Source organism: Cyprinodon variegatus, unplaced genomic scaffold, assembly GCF_000732505.1.
Source record: "Cyprinodon variegatus isolate N-32 unplaced genomic scaffold, C_variegatus-1.0 Scaffold1173, whole genome shotgun sequence".
In the NCBI taxonomy this organism is placed as follows: domain Eukaryota; kingdom Metazoa; phylum Chordata; class Actinopteri; order Cyprinodontiformes; family Cyprinodontidae; genus Cyprinodon; species Cyprinodon variegatus.
The window spans coordinates 1-21061 of NW_015151626.1; the positions used below are offsets into that span (position 1 = coordinate 1).

Below are 21061 nucleotides of genomic sequence, written 5' to 3' on the forward strand. Positions count from 1 at the left end.
ATGTAATAGAGTGACTATAGGACCAGTTTGATAGAACACAATTTCATACAATATATACATAATTAGGGGGTCCCCGCTCCATCTAACCATCAGTTTGGGGGTCCTTGGCCTGGAAAACTTAGAAAACCCCTGATCTAAATGAATTTGAATAATAAATTATTAGCTTTGTTTCTGACCTATTTCACAGTGAGGTTTGCAAAGACGTTTTGCTAAAGAAAACCTTATAAATGAGCATTTTTACCCACATTTACAAGGGGTGCCAGTAAGTATATAATGTTGGCATGAAAAGTTTGGGTTAAATAGAAATCATTTTTGTTTAGAGAAATCAACTTTTAAAATTGCACGTCTTCCCTCAGGTCTCACCCCACCTACCACCCCGCCACACAAACCCGTGGAGGATGAGCTCTTTAAGCCAACGGAGGGAGGAAAGGGCAGCAGTGACAGTGGAGGCGCCCGCGAGTCCGTGCACCCGGCTTCCAACACCAGCACTAACGTTTCTGTAAAGGGCTCAACATGGTTCAGTCGCTCCCACCACCAGAGGAAGCTTCCAGAGCAGACGGAGCTTTACGCCCAGCTGCGACGCATGGGTCAGACAGGCGAGTGCGACACCCAGCGCACCTTCGGCGATCACGATTACTGCGCGCTGAGTCTCGGGGAGAGCCGCAAACGTAGTGCGGCCATCCTCGGTGCCATCCTCCAGACACAGGCAGGGGCTGAGAAGGATGACACCCATGGATCCAGCGTGGTGGATAATGAGGTTTTAGGTGAAAAGGGCAAAGAGAGTGAGGACGAGAGGCTGATGATAACTGAAATCGTAGAAACACAGGAGCAACAGATGGCGTTGTCATCATCGCCTTCCTCAGACTGCCAGTCACTTGCTGCAACGCCTCCAGTTTCCGAAGAGGAGGCGGAGCACTCGTCAGCATCCCGCTCACCATCACCCATCCTACACATGTGTCCCGACTCACCTTCCAGCAAGACAGACTCCAGGTACGACAGGTGGTTCAGTAAAGAAGTTAAAGTGCATTTATAGTTTTTAGAAATGCTCATTGTCAGTTCTGTGCTCTACAGTTATCACATTTCTAAACTGAGAAAGTTTGGTAAGGAGCGATGATCCTACTTTGGTTTTAATGGACAATACAAAAGCCATCAGGCACTAATGTAACAGTAGACTTCACAGCTAGTTAATCAGTGTTTATGTTGTGATTTATTGTTGAAGAAAGAGAGCTGATAACTCTTTGATTTTTCTTTGGGAATAATAAAGTATTTTTTTTTTCAAAGCAACTCTGCTCAACTATTGAGGCTTCATGCATTCTTCCCTTCTCAAAAACTCCCCTTTGTAACTTCAGCGGGTCGGATCTGTCGTTCAATGTGTCATGTGACCCAGAGCGCTGCTTTACGGCAGTCTGGGCTCCCATTAAACAACTGCTTTTATCTTTAATGAAGACAAAAGCAGTTGTTAGGCTACTTTAACAGAAATAGGCAAGCCTGGAAATTACAGGACTAGCGCCCCTAGTGGCTAAGAGTTCCACAAGGTCACTTTAAGTGAATTAAGTCAAAACTAAAACTTTAAGGCTAAAAAAACATGTAACTCACCACAGCTGAGAAACTCTGGATTTAAAACACTAAAGTTCTCCAACCATTCATACAGAGATTAATAAATCAGCTCTGGTTCTTACTTTGATCAATATTGTGTCCCAACAACTAATTAACCAGAAAACATTAAATCGGCTTAGTCACCTTATTTGACATTTTTAAAATGTATAAGCCAGTAAGCCACTCTGTTTTCAAACGTTTTAATCTCCAAAATGTCTTTTTGTCCAGAATTTAGTCTCAAAGTCAAAATTGTCAAAATTTTGACCTGGATCACATGATGAATAAAAGTTGCAGTTGAGGCAAGGGATTGTAGAACTCCTAGTGTAGTTTCGAAAAAAAAAAAGAAAAAGTTCAAGGTCAAGTGTAAAAAGGTGTGGGAAGATTTTTGATTTTAAAGGATTAAAACTTGATGTTCGCTGTGTAGAAAATTTGACATTTGGAGTTCACTAAAACTGGAGCTAAAGCCCAGGCAGCATTCTGATGTTGCTGTAAAGTGCAAGTACATGCCTATGCTAATAGTGCTATTGGTGTTAGCGATGCTTGTAAGCTGTCGTTTTTCCTATGATCAGCTGCTTTCATGCGGTATTATGATAAAAATGATGGTAAATACTAAAACCCGACATCAAAACTGCAAACATATACCCACTCCTGTTGCTATTTCCACTGGAAAGCCGGAAAGATATCTTGATACTTGAGTTGCCGAGATGAGGTCAACTTTGACCTTTCAAAATGGCGGAGAGTAGAGAAAGGGTTCTGTATTGTGAATACCGCATCATTAAACTTTCTCTCCCGTTGTGTTTGTAGAAAGACAGACTATGAAGTCTTTGGGCTAAATAATAAAATAAAAATTGTATTTATTTTTTTTTTGCTAAATAGGCTAGCTCATGCACACACAGCGACAAAAGCATTTGGACAAAATGTGCCGGTAATTTTTCGCTTTACATGCAAAAAGTATCATTGTTACCACATAAAGGCAGAGATAGAACAGAAAAAGAAAACTTTTTTTAACCTTTCTTATCAAGAGAGAGTCTGACTACATCACCATTTATATATAGAAGTCAGTTTTGGGGATTTTCTGTTCAGAGAAATGTACTTAAAAATGACTCATCTGCTTTGAATGCCAGTAAAAGGAGAAAAAAGTGATTATTATTATTTATATTTTATTGTATTTGAAAGATATTTTAGGGTTTCTGGTGCTAAATTATGACCATATTTGATGTCAGGCTGGCGGCTAAACTTGATGATGGGCAGTGACACATTGCAGGTTATCTTCTGCTTGGATTGTGGCTTTTTATATAGCCGCTCATTCTGAATTTTAAATAAAACCATTTGACATTTAGTGTTTTCTGCACTCTCTCAGCAGTCTCTGCTTATAACCCCCCACCCCGGACCGTGAAGCAGGAGGAATTCAGCCGGTTAATGGGTTGTGATGTGTAGCATATAAAGAAGGAAAAAAAAAGCCCATCAAACACAAACTACTGTCCACGTTAATAAGGTCAAAAGTCCTGTTTGTTTCGGCTGAATGTGTAGATGTAACCGAGCAAACGCTGGAGCATCACTCAGATCTCAGGCAGGAATGTTTGAATAGGCAGCATTGCACAGGATGAGGTCAGCAGTCATGTTATTTCTTTAAAATGTTGACAGGGGATGTAACTGTAGGAGACATAAAACAAGAAGGTACCTTTGTGCCACCAGTGGGAGACTTGCATTGGATTTGATCCGCCTGTTTCTCAATGTCTCACATTACACTTTCTCCCCTTCTCTTTTGTCTCCTTCCTTCTCCTTCAGTGAGAACTCTGAGAGCTGCCTAGACGACAACCAGGGGAACAAAGAGAAATCTGACGAGGTACGCGTCCTTCTCAATCCGCTGCGTCCAGCAAACCTAAAAACTGGTTGATTCAAGAAAGATTAAATAAAGCCCAGACTTACCTCAGCAAATGATTGAGTTAGTAAAGTAAGGGATTATTCTTCTGATAGTTCTGTTTTCTCATACCCAGGACAACTGCCAGGTGTTTTACATCCACAACCTGCCGAGCAGGGTGACTGAGAACATGCTGAGGAGACGCTTCCAAGTGTTTGGCAATGCAGATGACTGCAAGGTCATCATCTGCAACGAGTAAGTCAGGGTCACCTTCCCCTGAAGAGGTGCAGCAGTTCTTAAGGGGGTTTATGGGGGAGACATTGAATGATACAGTTGTAAAGTAGAAATAAAAACTGGAATTGTTCAGAATTTTGGGTTCTGGACGGAAACACCAACCTCAGAACGGTAGACGTTCTTCCATCTTTCTCTCTATGTCTGCCACAGTGTGGATTTCCTCATAGGGGACTAATTAAATGCAATTTAAATTCTACATTTTAGCTCTACTATCTGTTTTTCTCTTACTAAAGAATACTAGTCATATACATTGCATTCCAATTAGCTTCCACTCCCACTGTGCCTTTTAGAAATCATACTGATTATGAGATTAATGAACAAACTTCCTACTTTGTTTTTTTTCCCCCGTCTTGCTGAAGGGAGCGCTGTGGAGTGATAAAGATACGTCAGTCTGGGCCTCAGAGACATCGCAAAGAACGGGAGATTGTTTTCCAGAGCGCCCCCTCAGGCCTAAGGAGGCAAACAAGGAAACGCTACATAGATCTAGGTAATCAAGAGACTAACCAAATCATCTTTTACTGCCAATCCTTGCACTGAAAATTATACTTGTTTATATTATCATCTGCTCATTTGGGTGGTGATAACTTTAACCCTCAATGTTGATTTTTTAAGAAGCAGATTGATTGGACCAGCAGCCTCCACCAACATTTCTAGTTGATAAACAAACTGAGTCGCTTAGAAACAATCAATTGTCCCTTCCAAACATGTTTGAAAATTTTCAGCTTGACTTCTATTAACTGCTAAAATTGGCTCAATTTTTGTTTTTTAATAAATACAGCTTTGAGGATTAATTCACCTCTCTATTAATAAGAGAATTTATTAATAACACAACTATGCTTTAAAATATCCAAACTTGGGACACAATTATCCATTAATTGATCAATAAAAACTTTACTGATATTATATACTTTTTTTAAATGAAGTGATAAATGTCCATTTCCTACAAAAAATTTGTTTTTTCTTATTTCCAAAGGATCCTTCCTTAACTAGAAGGGCTAAAAAAAAGTTATTACAGATACGACATTAATTATTCACTTTTTACTCTGCCGGATGTGTGAAATACTGACTGAATAAACAAAAAAAATGTTCCTACTTATTATTAAACTGTACTTATTTATGAGATAAAATGCACTAAATCATAAAAGCCTTACGATTTACCATGATTTTAGTCTTTCCTGTCATGTTACAAATGTTTTGTAACATGACATGACTTCGTCTTCCTAGCACAGCTAAAGCCGTGCATTCATTGTGCGATTTTTTTTCAATCGTTACTCGCAGCTACAGCTCACATTGTACGACGAAACCCAGTGGTTTCGTCGTACAGTGTGAGTTCACAGCTCACAATGCACGTGCAGCACTACGCTCTGATGCGATCTACCTGCTCACACTGTACGTCTAAAAACCATGTGAGACTCAGCTCCGCTGTGAGATGGCGCTATTTGGACTCTGGAATCTGGAAGCCAAACCAGTAGAAAAAGAATATGAAGCTCACTAGAGTGAAACGCGCTGCCTTGGCAATTTGTGCAATTTTGTGCTGAAAGCCCTAACAAGAAAAGGCGACGACGTACTTGGACAAAGACATGGCTGAGCAAACGTAGCTACTACGGTTTGTCAATTTTACAGAAAGAACTCCATTTCACCCGCACCCCCGCCATGCTTCTGTGTTTACATCTGAGACGAAGAAGAAGAGGAATCCTTGTTTGCGCATGCCCACTGAACGATTTGCCCACTTCGGTTGACTAAAAATCTAACATGTTTGATTTTCTCCCGACCTCACGAGGTAGTCGTGAGAGGCTGATGCCCCCTCGTTACCCTCTGTACACTACACGATCAGTCCAAAAGTCGGGCCGATCGGAAAATACTCGCACGACTGGAAAGACGCCCCAAAAAGGGCAAAAAAATCGCAATTTAAACCCGGCTTAAGGAGTGGCATCACACTTGACGCTATCAATTAATTGGATGGAACACATTTTAATTGATTGAACCAATGTTTAACATTTAAGTTTGTGTTAAGTACTCAAACTTGTCATCTTTGCGTATCTGGGACCGAGCAGTGGGGGCAGCAATCACAGCAATCTCAAGCTTCCCTTTTCCTCATACACCTCCCCAGGGGTGAGGAGGCCTTTCAGACCCAACCAAGACACATAGTCCATTTCTTAAATAATTGTGTTAAAGGGGTAAAGAAAACTTCAAATATGAAATGGAAAATTTTTCAATTTTTTTGCGCAGTTTTGTCTTTATTACTGCTCTAAGTAGGTTATTCGTTTAGAAAATACAGTTCTACAATTTGTGTACCACTACTTTAGGTTATGATTTCTTTCATGCCAAAAAAGTTAAAGAATTTACAGCTGTATAAAGCTTTGAACTCAATGCTAAATCTAACACTTTGAACTGAAAAAGCTTCCTTAGTGGGAAGCAAAACGTCTTCAAACTTGGAAACCAAGTCCAGTGGATTCTTTTTTAACTTTTTTGTGAATGACTATGACCTGGATGACTGAGAATCTACACCAGCAGCTTTAATTAATGATTGATAGTTTTTTTCCCCCCAAATATCAGGTCTATCTTTTGCAGTGCTCATGGATGACCCGTCTGTGTTTTTGTGTTTCAGATGAGGCGGGTCCTGGCCCTGTCAAGAGTAAGTATGATGCACTGGACTTTGACACTCTGCTGAAGGAGGCCCAGAAGTCCCTGCATCGTTGATGGTTCAGCGCTGCTGACTGGCCAGCCTTAGTAAACCCCTCTGACAACACCCACAGTACCTCCGTGCAAGGCAACCTCGCAAGATGTTTACATTTTTAATATTGGAATAACGTAACAAAGACCTTGATTTTTTTTTTTTTTGAAGTCTCTTTCACCGGAGGATACTGCTTAAAAACAAGGAAGTTGATGCGAGGAGTTGAAGAGAGTGGAGGGGGGGAAAAAAGGACTTTAAACAGCAATGGTACAACAGCTGTAAACAATAATGACACGGCTCTCTGAACAAATGTAAGAACAAAGCTGCTTCCTGTCTGTACCGGTGTCGTCTTTGCCCTGCCTTGGAAGAACGGGCATGAGAAACCTGTAGCAAATCCTTGCTAACCCTGCGTTGCGTTGGTCGTTGTGGCGTGTGTCGTTGCGTGTGCGTGTTCCTTATTCTGTTGGTTTTTGTAAGCAAAAAAACAAAAAAAAAAAACAGAAAGAGAGAGAGAAAAGCTCTCTTTTTCTGGTTTCAGCTGGTAAACCCGCAGGCTGTGTTTGCTTGTCTGGTCATATTACCAGGACCTGGATAATAAAAAAAAGTCTGTTTTGTTTTAGCAAAAATAATTGTGTATGTTAAAGATTTTTAAACTTTGTGTGTGCGAGTTTGTGCGTGAGGGTGTGTGTTTGTATGTATTTCATGGACAAAATATATAACAAACACATTTAATGTAATCAATGGATGACTGATAAAAGTTTACAAATCTAAAATGAAGAAAAAAAATCATGTTTCCTTTATTTTGTAATTGTAGTGCTTCCTTGATTTGAACTATGCACTGTAAAGGAGATAAACGTCTCCTTTGTCCCCCTTCTGTCTCTAACTCTGCCATGCTAACTATTTAGCTTCTGCTACTGGCTGCTGTAGGCTCTTCGCACTCAAACAACCTGTTTCTAATGTTTAACATTCTCACATTTTTACAGTCCATTCAGACCAAGGAAGGAGTACTCACTTTAAGAGCTTACCTAGTAACAGACTAATTATATTGTCTGATTAATATCCCTATTGTTATGGGGACATATTCGGTTTCTCTGCTTCCTTTTTCAAAGTTGAAGTAAGAACAAAACACACAAAAAAGCAATTAAACATCAGATGACTTAGGATCTAGAGGGATTTTTGCAAACAGGATTGTCAGTGTGAGGAAAATGGCTTCTGTTTATGATGCTAACTGAAATTTTTAACTGAAATATTGTTTATATCTATAAAACAGAAAAAAACAGCTTTTGCTGTAAATCTGATATCCATAGATCCGGAAATTTAATTTACAATAACACTTAATATAGTATTGTTTTTTTTTTTATTATTCCTTCCCCGTCCTCTTTTGTTTAGTTGGGCTAAGTGCTAACATGGCTAGCTATCATCACTGTCAGCTTGCAGATTCCGCATGTCATTAAAAATCATTAAAAGTCATTAAATCATTATTTTTTTAAATCAAGGCCTTAATTGGCATTAAAAATCATTAAATATGCTAAAGTTGGCATTTCAAATGCTTTATTATTATCTATTGGCGCGAAACTGCTTGCAGTTGATCATAAAGCCGTATGAGATATATGAGTATATGAGAATAATGGGTAATTGTTGATGGCATTAAAATAATTTCTAAGAGTAAATAATTACTCATTCCTGTATAAACCCTGAAACATTGGAGGATTTTCAGGATTTATTCACTTTTCAAAAAATGTCTCTCCCCCTTCTATTGATAATAACTTTTACCGATAACACCACCTCGCTTCAAAATATATAGTTGTGGAAAACTTTTATTTTGGTTAAATTTACAGAAAATGGAGACGAGTCCTGGTGAATCATGGGTAGCGCAGTGATTATTCTCATATGTCAGTTCTAACTGGTGAGAATTTCTTATTAACCACAATATTTCTTGTCTTCTAACATTATTCTGAAACAATTGAATCAAGCTCAAAATATTTTACACACATATTTATTGTAAACCAGCTTTAGCTTCTTTTCGCTATTAGATATTTTAAGAGGTCTGACAATGGAAGGGTTTCGCTTAAAGCTGATAAACAATTGGATAAATTGGAAGTTAGAAAGTCGGCAACCTGTTCTCTACTGTAGCCTAGTTGGGTCCAATCAAATCAACTCAGTCATTAAAGTAGTTTATTTAAGGTTCATGACTTGTTTGGTTTTAGAAGCACAAAATACATTATCCATTAATAAACGATGGTCACAGGTGGAGTAGTAATGTATTCTAAGTTGAATGTAATCATCCTGTGGTGCTTTATAAGATGGACTTGCTTAGTCATTGGAAACCGCATTTGGTTAGCAACTAGCTGACATAGCCACAGCAGCCAGCAGCAGCAGCACGCCTTGAAAAACCTAGAGAGCCTCTGAATCCTGCCAATCCGGTGGCCCCAAACCGCCACCAGTAACGCAGCCAGGGAGCTGCCAGGGGATTAGGAACAAAGACAGTAACCGGCTGAGAATTCAATTTCTTGTCATCCACCGGGTCAGATGAGCGTCTCTACCTCACATCCTTTCATCCCAGTCCTGGCCAACATCCAGAACATTCTCCCTACTCCTTATTTATCAACGTATCAACATATTTTTGTCAAAGATTCAATTTTTTCACAGCTGAAGGGCATCGGGTGGTAAAAGCGGCGTGGGTTTCATTTTCCAAGCTCCTTAGAATAGTAATCTCTTGTAGGCTCTCATCCGCTGGCCTCATGACGGCGTCTGTTTGTTGGAGTCTCAGCGTTGTATCCTCGTGTAATTGAACGTTTTGTCTTTGTCTCGTGTTTGAGTTGGACGCTGCTGACACTAATTGGTTAGCGAGAGGTCAAACAGTAGTCGGGTGGACTGGTTGCTCCTTGGGTGCACTTCATTGGCGAAGATTCAAAATCTTCTCTGAATGCACTTCTTTTCTTGTTTTTTTTTTTTCTTTTTTCCAAGGAAGTGCCACTCCAGTTTTTACCTTCTCGCCCTCTCCATGCCCAGGACATGCAACAAAACAAACAGTCTGTCTATAACTTCCTGCTCTGCGGGTTCCTCTCCAGTTCTCCCCCTCACAAAGCTCCCACTTTTAACAGCTTATCTCCATTTTCCCATCCTGGTTCTTGTCTTTTCTATCTAACCCACATCTTGGTAACGTACACACATACACACACAAACACAAAAAAATTGAATGTTTACATCACTTGTTTCTCCTTTGACTTTATTAGGAACGCACACTAAGTACAAAGGCGCCTTATTCAGTGCTTACAAATGAAATAAGACAAGATTCTGGAGGGGATGACTTCTCCTCCAGGTTCACAGATGTCCAAAACTAACACTTTAGTGTTATACATACTGGTTAAAAACAAGATGCGGCCTGTTTAAAAAAGACTAAAAAAAGCAACAACTTGTGAACAACTGAGTAAGGTTTTGTGCTTAGTATGTATACTACTAAAAAGTGAGAGAATGTGCTGGTTTACATGTTAAAAAGATAATATATGAATATATAATGTGTACATAGCACTATGCCTCATTGTAAAACATAAAATGTATTGTGTGTTTTTTTATTTTTGTTTCAATTTGTGGTGGTGGGTTACACTTGATTACTGATAAGACAGGATATTTCAGGTCAGTTTTGTTTTAGTATGTTAATTTCGTTCAATACAGGGAGGAAATGAAGGGAAAATAATTTTTACACAAAGTCCAACATAACACTGTAGCAAAAAAAAAAAAAGCTGACAAAAAAAAGGTTTCACCATTGACTCACTATAGAAGGTTGTATTTTTTTTTTTCTGTTTTGTTTGTCTTAACGTGAATCTAGCTTTTCCTGTTTTTTTTAAAAAGCAATTTTCCGATGCAATACGTAATAATCTCATGAAAGCCTTTGTGGAAAAAAAAAAAAAACGGAGGTAATAATGTACAGTGTGTGGTTGATTGTGGAGCTGCGGATTAAGTAGGCTGCTGTACTGTATGTAGACTGCCATTTTAAAGATAATCTACAGGAAGAATGTGGTCAGTAAGCAGATAAACGGAACATGTTGTTCCAACCGTCTCACTGCACAAAATTGGTTTAATACCTTCACTGTATTTTCTTCTTCTAAGCTGTTGTAACAATATTATTACCACATTTCGATGGTGCACAGGTTTGGTTTGAATCAGAGTTGCATACAGCACTTACTTTACAGCCAATTACAATACAAATATATCTATGGTAAAGGTTTGAGTCAGGGAGGCACAAAGAAAAGCTGGTTTTTACCCTGGTGAATGTTAACAGATATTAGTGGCGCTGTAGAAATCCTAGTTTTCACCGCTGCACCTGTCTTTGAATTTCAGGTTTCTCTTGCAGACGATAACTTAGAATGGGAGGAAACAAGTTAAAGGTACAGTGGAGGATGATATTTTACCGGATGCATCATCAAAATAAGTGGTCCTCCTAATTGTCAATCATTCTGGTGATATGTTTACATAAGGCCATCCTACGTGCTCGTCCCTAGTTAGCTATCTTTTTCTACACATGCACACTTTGAGGCATGTATCTGTGGTGAGCTATGGTTTCAGACAGTCATTGTAGCTCACCTTTCTCACTGCGGTTCTTTAAAAATGGTTGACGGTCGTAAGAGACAAAGTGTCTAAGAAGTGTATGGCCTCAGAAAAGAAAGGCCTCAGAAGAGACAGATATATCCCAGAATGCTATGCATTGGGAGCTCTCCTTTGCAAAGCATTGTGGGATTTGCTGTCAAAGCTGCCCGCTGTCACTACCCAACAGTGGCGACTAATAACAAAGATGGCGCAGGCATTGCGCGGTGGAGGAAGAGTTACGTCATCTACGGGAAGCAAGAAGCAGTGATCATCTGTGCGAACGAAGTTCACTATAAAGTCCTCGCTGTATGTAGTGATTTAGGAGTTACGACGGACGTTCAGGCACAGTAGACTTATACAAGCTACTGTATATGAACAGCAACTTTTCAGCAGAGCGTGCACGAGGGGAAATGGGGTCGTGCACGTTCTCACACGCATTTAATAGGCGTTCCCTTTCGGTAGCGGGTACAGGGTTGTGCATGTGCTTGGAGAGGGCATGTCTTTTCAAAAATTCGCGAAAATCCTCCACAATACCTTTAAAGTTCTAACTTTAGTCTGCGGTGCAGCTTTGGTTTCTACAGCGGCCGCCATAGTGCCTCTGAGGGTGTTTAGATAAAATCAGATCAATCCGATGTTAATCGTGGCAAGCCTTAAAAGTTAATTTGCGGGGCAAACAAAGCTATCATTAGCTTTTAATATTACTCTTTAAACCTCTCTCAATCCAAAGTGGTTTATTATTAAATGATTACTGACGTAATTTTTTCAATAGCCATACTATAAAAAAGGTATATACATATATATGAATATATATATATATATTTGTGTGTTTGTGTAGATATCTAGATTATTATATACTTTCTTATAGAAAACTTTGATGTGGGTCATTCTTCGCAGTGTTTTGAGAACACGTTGACACATTTCAACATTAATAACTGCTGTCTTTTTGATCTAGGTGCTAGGTCAATAGACAGCGAATCCAAATAAAAAATACAATAAAAAAACAACTTCTGAAGGGAATTACCTTCATAAGAATGCAATATATTTTGTTCTATTTTTCATTTCAGGAAAGAAAAAAAAAGAAAAATAGTGAAAAAACACATCTTAATGGGCAAACTGGCCAAAAAAACTAAAAAAAAACACGAATCAATAAAGAGTAATGATTCACCAGGGGTCGCGGACAAATGTGGAAACATCCTAAGATTCAGTTTTAGATGTTTTGTTTTTTTAATGCCACGGCTCAGTAGAACTTTGCTTCACTCACTGTTTGATTTAAGCCATGACATTTGCCCCAACCACGACAGGAGTGCTGGCAAAATGGGCCGAGTTCAAATGAAACGTTTAAAAAAAAACCTAATCTGACAAACTAAAGGGCAACAATGATGTCAAACATGCTTATTTGGGACTGTAAACTGTCGAATCTGCTTAATGTGAGTCGCTGTTTTATTTTGGGGTGTGGATATTAAGGGCATTTGTTTATGTTTTTCATTACTGTTCTTTTCATCGTCTCTTCAAATCTAATGACTATCAAATAAAAATAAAAAAAAAGATTTTTCTTCATTTTTTTTTAACCTAGTTCTTTTGGGGGGCGTTTAAAACAAAAAAGTAAATACTGCTAGTGAGATTTTATATTTTTACATATTTTGGTTTTATTTTATTTTTTCTTTTTTTATTTATATATCACTTAGTTTCGATGTCTTTAAAGGGTGTTTTTTTTTCCTCTTTTGTGTAATTTCATATGTCTTGAGAATGTGGAGACAAAGGCATTCAGTATTTTTGAATTGTTAAAATCTAGTTTCATAGAAGCTAAAGTATCTGATGTTATAAATTATATTTTAATTCATGTAAATAGTTTAAAACAGACGACTATGGCTTCCTTTTAAACTGAATACATTTCTCTTCAGAGATTGTTTACATTATGAAACTGTAGAGATGTGCTCCTCATATACTGTATAAAGTACATATATTCATTGATTTGCCTCCAAAAATAAAACCTTAATGAACAAAACTATGACTCTTTCCTCTGTTGTTTTGAAGCAATAAGCAGGTTTTGTTCTGGGAACTATTGAAAGATGCAATCTGACTAAAGAAAACCACAGAAGTTATGAAGGCCAAGGCAGCTTAAAGTTGAATCAAACTCTTATTGGAACCAGTACTGTCAATGTTCTCAGATGTTTGGCTAAATCTATCCAAAATACATTGAGGTTGTGTCACGAAACAGGACAGATGGACCCGATATTCAGGCAAGACAGATGGTCTAATGTCAAAAAGAAAACGGAACGTGGGCTGCTGTGGATCAGTGGAACTGCAGCGGCTGCAGGGGAAGGCTGAGCATCCATCGGGGGAGGCAGGTTACAACCGCCTGCCGACCCGGTACTCAGCCGTCCAGAGTTTCCCCAATGCAGCAATCCCATTGATCAGGCAGGAGAACAGAATCGTTCAGATCCAGAAATATAAAGCCAGCAGGTTCAGTGTTTTAAAGAGTCCAGCAGCGAGCTCAGACGGACACGCTCACATGGAGTCAGGCGGACCCAGTGGTTGAGAGCAACAGAGACAAGACATGGTACCAGGAGAACTGCAGAACTTTAAACTGGCTCCATCCAGGAACCAGAATCACAGGAGAAAAAACTGGCTTTCCCTGCAGTCCTGCAAAACCAAATGGGCTCTCCGCAAAGATAAGCTAGGCCACGAGCCAAACACAAACACCCCCTTTACACACTGGCCCCCCGAGAGCAGGGACATGAACCACGGACTTAACTGAAACTAAAACTCAAAGACACATGAAAAACTAATGATCTGGATCCAATAGCTGGGCTGAACCATAAAGCAGCGGGAGTAGGAGGAGAAGATGAATGATAATTAGAGAGTGGGGATGGTACGGCAGATGAATGAAGTTAGTTATTAGATCGGCTACAGGGACCGCGATCATGAGAGGTTGTGTTGCTGCTTACATTTTTACTTATTTTATAACACAGATCTAAGGATACTGTCAGAAAGTACTTAACCCTTAAACATAAATAGAAGAATCCTTAAATACATGTCTTAATTTTCATATCGGACAGGGAGAAGATTACAGAGAGCTGGTGCAGACGATCATCTGATCCTCAATCACAAAACATCTGGGAAGATTATAGAAGAAGTAGCAACATTACAAAACTTACTCAAATCATTATGAATACCTTGGAGTTCCTCGACAAAAGACCTGGTGAGAGAAGTAACCGTCTACAACAATGGAGAAAGCAGCCTATACAGGAAATGTAGGTCTATGTTTGCAGCAAGCTGCTACATATCTTCTCTGTCTGTTAGCTGATCTCTTCTGCAGTCACCTGTGAAGTGTTTCAGCATCTGAGCAAATGACTAAAAGAAGCTCCGAAGGCCAGATTCGAAGGAAGATTACATCATAGCGCGGTACGTCATTATGCAGCCTTAAAACACTTCCTCCTTTTTGTCCGACTAAAAGGATGGGTCCGATGTATCCTCGCTATCCTTGGATATCCCAGGATTCATTGCGAGACCAAGCAAGCCTGCTGCTCCGTGATCAGAGGGAGCAATACTTGGTGCCGAACAGTGGTGATTATTGGAAGTTCAGTTTAATATAATACAAGAATGTGAATAGTTCTGTCTGAAATTAATGAAGATAGTCGTTGTAATGGTTATTGAGTCAGATATGTGGCTGTAATGTTTGATTTATCTAAAGTTTTTTATCTGTTATGGTGTAAATGGGTTTGGCTGTAATTTCAGGACAGATCCTAATGTAGGGACTATAAATCTGATAGGATTTTTATTTTTCTATTGCTGTTTTGCACAATTTGATGAACTATTTTTTATTGTTGAATATTAGAGATTTTGCAAATATATTTTTTATACATACATTGTTTAGATCTACCCCTTTTATAAAATAGAATAGCAGCAACATCAGAGATGTGCATGGTTGTTGTCACCTTTATTCCACTCTGTATTCACTTGAGTGAAGTCTTTGTTTATTTAACAATAAAAAAAATAATAAATTAAACAGTTTTGAAAAGTTCAGTATTCATTCTTTTCCTGCTTTTTCTGTTAACTGTCAAGGTTGCTAAGCGGCAGGACATACCGCAAGGAAAGCCACCTAAGGATAGACCTGTTTGAATTCACTGCCAAAATTCTTCCGGGCTCCTAATTTTCAAAGACTTCAAAGGATCCAGTCCAGGTAGACCGCGTCCTTGGAAGAAGCAGCCCATAAATACGAAAACAGCATAAAATAAATTATTGGTAATAAAAAAAAAAAAAAAAAACTATGAATAGGTAAAACATTTTATTTTCCTTTAGGATCACTAAAGTATTTTTTTCATTTAAAATTAATTAAATGAACATGTTTTTAAACATATTATCGGAGGGATTTTTAAGGCTGACTAATTAAATAAAACAAGGTAAGGCTCAATAGTATGAATAGTTATCTCTCATTACCTAGATAAATCTGCTTGTGCATAAGATAACAAATTTAAAATTTCCACATTGATGTCTGTAATTTTTCAATCTAAAATCAGGCCAGCGTGTTCTGTGTTTACGGAAGTAAACATGGATGGTAGTGCCGGAGCGCATCAAGCGATCTTTCCCAACCATAAAAACACATTCTTTTCAATATGGTTAAACATAAATACTGCTCTCCGCATCATCGTCTGCCATTGTTGTTGTTTTTCTTGCCGCTTCTTCATAGGGATACCCAGAATAGTGACCTTTTGTCGGGTATTGATGGTCGGATGAATGCGACCTGGAAGTTCAGACACAGGTCGCATTTGAAAAGATCAGATTCGTATCGGATTCAGGACCACATAGCCAAGTGGCCTGTGTCGCATTGGAAAAAATCGGATCTGTGTTGTTCAGACAGCCATGAAAAGATCAGATACAGGTCGCATATGGGCTGAAAAAATCGGATTTGGGTCACTTCAGGCTGCAGTGTGAACGTAGCCTAAGAGCAGGCTAATCAGCAGATTGGGAGCAGGTGTGAACAGAGGAGTCTAGAAGGGAGCTAGGGAAAGGGAGACTGACACATGAGGGCACCAGAGGGCAAACAAGAAATACCCAAGAACTCGAATACAATCAAAAATTACTAGAATAACTCAAAATGGAAATAAAACCAATGAAAACAGAACTAAAGCCATGACATCCATCTAAGTACCCTTTATGCTTTTACTGAGGGTCTAGTTTCATATGCGTTGATGATTTTCTCCTAGTGGTTTGGAGCATTTTTATTATACAGCAATAATTTCTTACATAACTTGCAGTTGTTCTAGCTACTTTTTTGTATGTTAGCATCATTTATATATTTGCTGCATGTTTGCACAGTGATTGCAGCTTTTCTCTTTTGCAGCATATTATCTTTGTGAGTATCTGTGTGTTAGTCTAATGTCTGTGCAGAACCTTTTAAAATTGCTGTTAAATCTGGTGTTAAAAGTGCATCTGCACCCCACCATAGAAAGCGGAGCAATTAACAAAACAAAAATCAGATAACAATAACGAACACCACGTAATAATAAATACAACTTCACCATTTTGTTTTAGCTTTTATGGAAACGGAAGATTAATCCAGACCACTACGGATGAAGGATCATTTATCAAGTGTAAGTATCAGATCATCAACTGTTAAACTGCAGATTGAAGCATGTTGGTTTACAAATAGTTCTACCATTGCAGGAAAAAATAAAATCAACTGCAGTGTGTCTGGTTTGTCTTCAAAAATCTGCATTCTGTGGTGTCCACGCACACATTGGCACGCTAACATACACTCCCTGTTTTCCTTCCTCCTTTGGTTAACAACACCCTATTAGCAGGCCGCTGGCAATTTTCCGCCTGGCTAGACAGTGATTCACATGTCAGTGACCGCACCGATGATGTGAGAGCACATAAGATCCCTACACCAGCAATGCTGCATGGATGCTCTCTGGTTTCTTGTCAATCTAACACCAGCAAAAGCTGAAATATTAATTTTACACATGTAACTTTAGGTGCTAGACAAATGTGACCTACTCTTCTTTTGAGTCAATCAAAGTTTTTTTAATTTCTTACATTTCTGAAAGTATTCAGATGAACATTATATGAATTCACAAGCTGTTAAAACACCTATTTGCAGAAATATTAACCTTTAAATCTGGTGACTGTTTAGGTAAAGCCAGAGGAGATTAGAAATCATCCTGTCAGCCGTTTCCTGTCCCGCTGTCCTCTGTCTGGTTGTTACTGTGGGGTAGTCGTGACTGCAGCAAAAGAGGGAGCTCTGCAGTGCAGAGATATCAGACCCACTGCTTTATCCCCTGTGAGGTTATAAGTAACGGACAGAAACGCCCAGAGGTCATTACCACACAGTGTTGCTTGTAGATTTTAATATTTTTTCTTTCAACATGGAAGTTGTAGGAAGTAGATAGAACAATTAGGCTAACACTGCCATGGAATAGGCCAACTTGTAGATTTTGATATTTAATACAAACTGAAAAAGAATCCTCATCATCTTTGGCATCAGAGAAAAAAAAACACCCATCAAAGCTTTTAAACCTCATTGTGCTTTGGATATTTTTTTCTTTTTCATAACTTAAACTTAAAGCCTTAAACTTGTGGTTAAGAAACTAACGGTTCCAGTAGGAGCAGCTCACCTCTTTCACGACTTTGTCTGTTGCAGCTCGTTGCATCAACTCGATGACTTTGCGGGACAGGCTCCTTCTAGATAGCATGGAGACAGTAGATATTTGCTTACATTTGTTGACTCTAAAGCAATCCCCCATGTGGTGCGTGCATGCAATGACAGTGGAGAGGAAATCTCCAGTATAACAAGAAGAAACCTCCCGCAGAACCTGGCTTAGTGTGAGCGGCCTTCTGCCGAGGCTGACTGGGGTTCAAGGAGACAGAAGTAGACATAGCACAGGGTTTCCGCGGGTCATTAAAAATCACTAAAAGTCATTTAATTATAATTTTTTAAATGAAGGCCTTAATTGGCATTAAAATTCATTAAATGTGTTTTTTGTGCCATTTAAAATGCTTTAATTAAAAAAAATGTTTATAAAAACAATTTCGTCAGACATATTATATCACGATATATTTGCGTGGAACTGCTTCTGGTTGATCGCAAAGCCGTATGTTCAGAAAAGAAGCTTGAGTCGGAGGAAAAGCTAGAGAATGGGGGGTAAAAAATCAAATTTCAACAAAAGTGGCTGGAAAACGAGGAATTCGGGACATGGCTGCAGCCTGTCGACGGGTAGCTGTTGGTGGCATTAAAATGATTTCTAAGAGCATTAAAAGGGCGTTAAAAAGCATTAAATTTGAGTTATTCATTCCTGTATAAACCCTGTAGAAAAGGAGCATAGAAGCATCGATCAATAAATACTTTCTTTGTTAGAACACGTATCAGTACACTAGCTCCTTAGGTGACTCTTTCTAGAAAAGAAACAGTTAAGCAGACAAGCTATGAGACAGTTTTCATATCCAGATGGATGAAAGAGAGCAGATCCAGTTAGTGACAGTTAAAGCTAAACTCATAGCTATGTCTACTGTAGGAGGAAAACAGGACTAAACACAAATTAACAGGCCCAGCTCTATCATCTATATTAGAAGGATGTTGATGGCACCAGCCCTGCTGATATGTCTCTCTTGAGTTAGGCAGGTGAAACCAAATTCAGATAGTTTATGATTTAAGGGGGTTCACCAGGTTCCTTAGCAATCTTCGCCCTCTGAAAGACTCAAATGATAACTCTGCCAATAGGAATGGCAGCTAGAAATCTCAGCTGTAGTGCTCCCCCTGTATGCGGGGTCTGCTGCTCATACAACTACAGCATAATTATTTAAGGTAGGATCATAGGATCATTTAAGCCAGAAAAAAATGCTCTCCATGTTGAGAGGCATCAGCTGAAATCCTTACTTTTCCAAGGTTAGTCATACTACCTTCCCAACAAGGCTGCACAATTAGTCTGACTCCAAATTAATGGCATAATTATCATTGTTTGTTTTCAGTTAGATTTACAGAAATTCATTTTGAACATCACTTTGTTTTCTTATTGCAAGGTTGCAGTTACTCCCTGGCCAATATGTGCATTGTAATGGCCAAAACCTTTGGCTACATTTTTATGTCGCATTTAGCATAGTAAACAAAAATATTAACTTTGCCCATTATAATCTAGCCATTTAGCCTCCTAAAACGTAAAGGTATAATTTTAAGTATTTTAATGGATTGTATATTTACTATCAGCTAAAATAATATCCTGGATGACATTTTAAAATGAGTTTTTCATTTAAAATCATCCTAAAACTACTTTTTTCTAAACTCATATCAGCAAATAAAGCAAGGTCACTACCTACATCTGCATCTGCTATGTTAAATAGAGACGGCTGTACGCACTTTGCTTTATGCAGCTTGATCATTTCAAAATCAGCACATTTAATGTGCTTGTTGTTTGTCGACACAAACATTGCGACCAAAACTTTTTTAATGCTGATTTTTCATTATGTGTGTTGTCTCTTGGAAAAAGTTGGTTTAGTAGATACTTCTAGATATTTGTGAGAAACTTTTAGAGAAGCCAATTAACCTAACATCTTTTTTGGAGCTTGGGAAACAGCCGGAGCACCCAGAGAGAACCCACGCATGATAGGAATATAAAGAATATATATAGATATAGATACATATCTATATCTATATCTCTATAGATAGATAGATAGATAGATAGATAGATAGATAGATAGATAGATAGATAGATAGATAGATAGATAGATAAGATTAAAAATAAAAAACATTTTGGAAAATGATATATGAGGGAGAAAAATGAACATGCAGAGATTTAACAGAACTTTAAAAATAAAAATAATATATATATTTTATATATTCTATAGATAAAAAACGGATAAAAGCATGAATTGGTAGAACAAAACGCCATTCAGATTACAGGTTGACCTTATTAGGCTTGAGCAAGTGAGCTGGTATCTGGGCTCTTATTTCAGACACAGGAGGAGTAATTTCAGGCAATTTATATTTCTTTGGTAATTTCAATTTTCTAATCTCATCTTTCAACTCTTCAATGTGGTATTTTTTTTCTTCAAGGCTCTCAAACAATAATAAGTTCCTTGTTTTTAAATTATCCGACTCTTCCTTAAGCTTTTTGGCATCAATCTTTTTCATGTAGAGTTTTAAGCTTTCATCTTTTCCCCGTTGGGTCACTTCTCCCTGAAATTCCTGAATTACCGTCTCGTTTTGCTGAATTACTGCCTCCTTTTCTGCTAATGCTTTTTTAAAATGATCTAACTGGTTTCTGAGAGTGGGAATAATGTTAACTTGAGGATTTACATATGCTCTTTTTAGATCCTCTTTGTACTTATTACAAACTTCTTCTAACTCCTTATATTTAGCTTTTTCCTGTCTTAAATTTTCACTCAAACCAGATACGTTATTGTCAAGTGTTTCAATATCCAGGTTCAGTTTGCAAATTTCTTGTTTCTGTTTCTGATTATTTTCTCATATTTATGACACGCTACTGTGCAACGTTTAACTTCTGTATCTAGGCTCTTATCTTTATGTGCCGCTTTTTCTTGAAAAGTTTTCGGCTATTTATGAGCTGCTGCCAGTTTTTCCATGTAATCACTGATTATTTCATTTGACTTTCTTTTATTAGTCTCTAACTGTTTCAATAGTCCAGTCATCTGTTGCTGGTTATTGGAAAGCTGTGTTTTAAAGTCATTAATGGATATTTCACAATTTCGTTCTCCAGGTTTTTGTTCTGTGTTTTAATTGTTTCAAGCTGCTCATTTAGTTTTTCTATCTGTGAGTCATTTGCTTTTTTGATTTTAGCTAACGCTCTTTCACTTTCTGTTATACTTTTACCTTAATCTCTTAAATCCGCAATCATTTCCTCGTTGAGTCCTATAGTCATTGCAAATTCAGCCTTAACGTTAAGTTGCTCTTTAAAGTGATGATGACTTTCTTCAAATTTTTTCTTGAATTTGTCACATTCCTCGTTGCTTTTATGCAGTCGTGCAGTTAGTGAATCTGTGCCCACTTTCAGGTTCTCAATAATGTTGTCCTTATTTGCTAGTTTAATTAATAA

At 38.2% G+C, this 21061-nt stretch overlaps 1 protein-coding gene across 1 annotated transcript; it reads left to right on the forward strand.

The window, feature by feature from the left end:
• Positions 1 to 280: 280 nt before the first annotated feature.
• LOC107101925 (peroxisome proliferator-activated receptor gamma coactivator 1-alpha-like) lies at positions 281 to 7774 on the forward strand (the record flags this gene model as incomplete). The annotated part of the gene is made up of 5 exons (XM_015401016.1): positions 281 to 990; positions 3385 to 3442; positions 3594 to 3712; positions 4111 to 4238; positions 6360 to 7774. Coding segments are annotated over 5 exons (1107 nt in total), but the record flags the coding sequence as incomplete, so codon positions are not given.
• Between the last annotated feature and the right edge of the window lie 13287 nt (positions 7775 to 21061).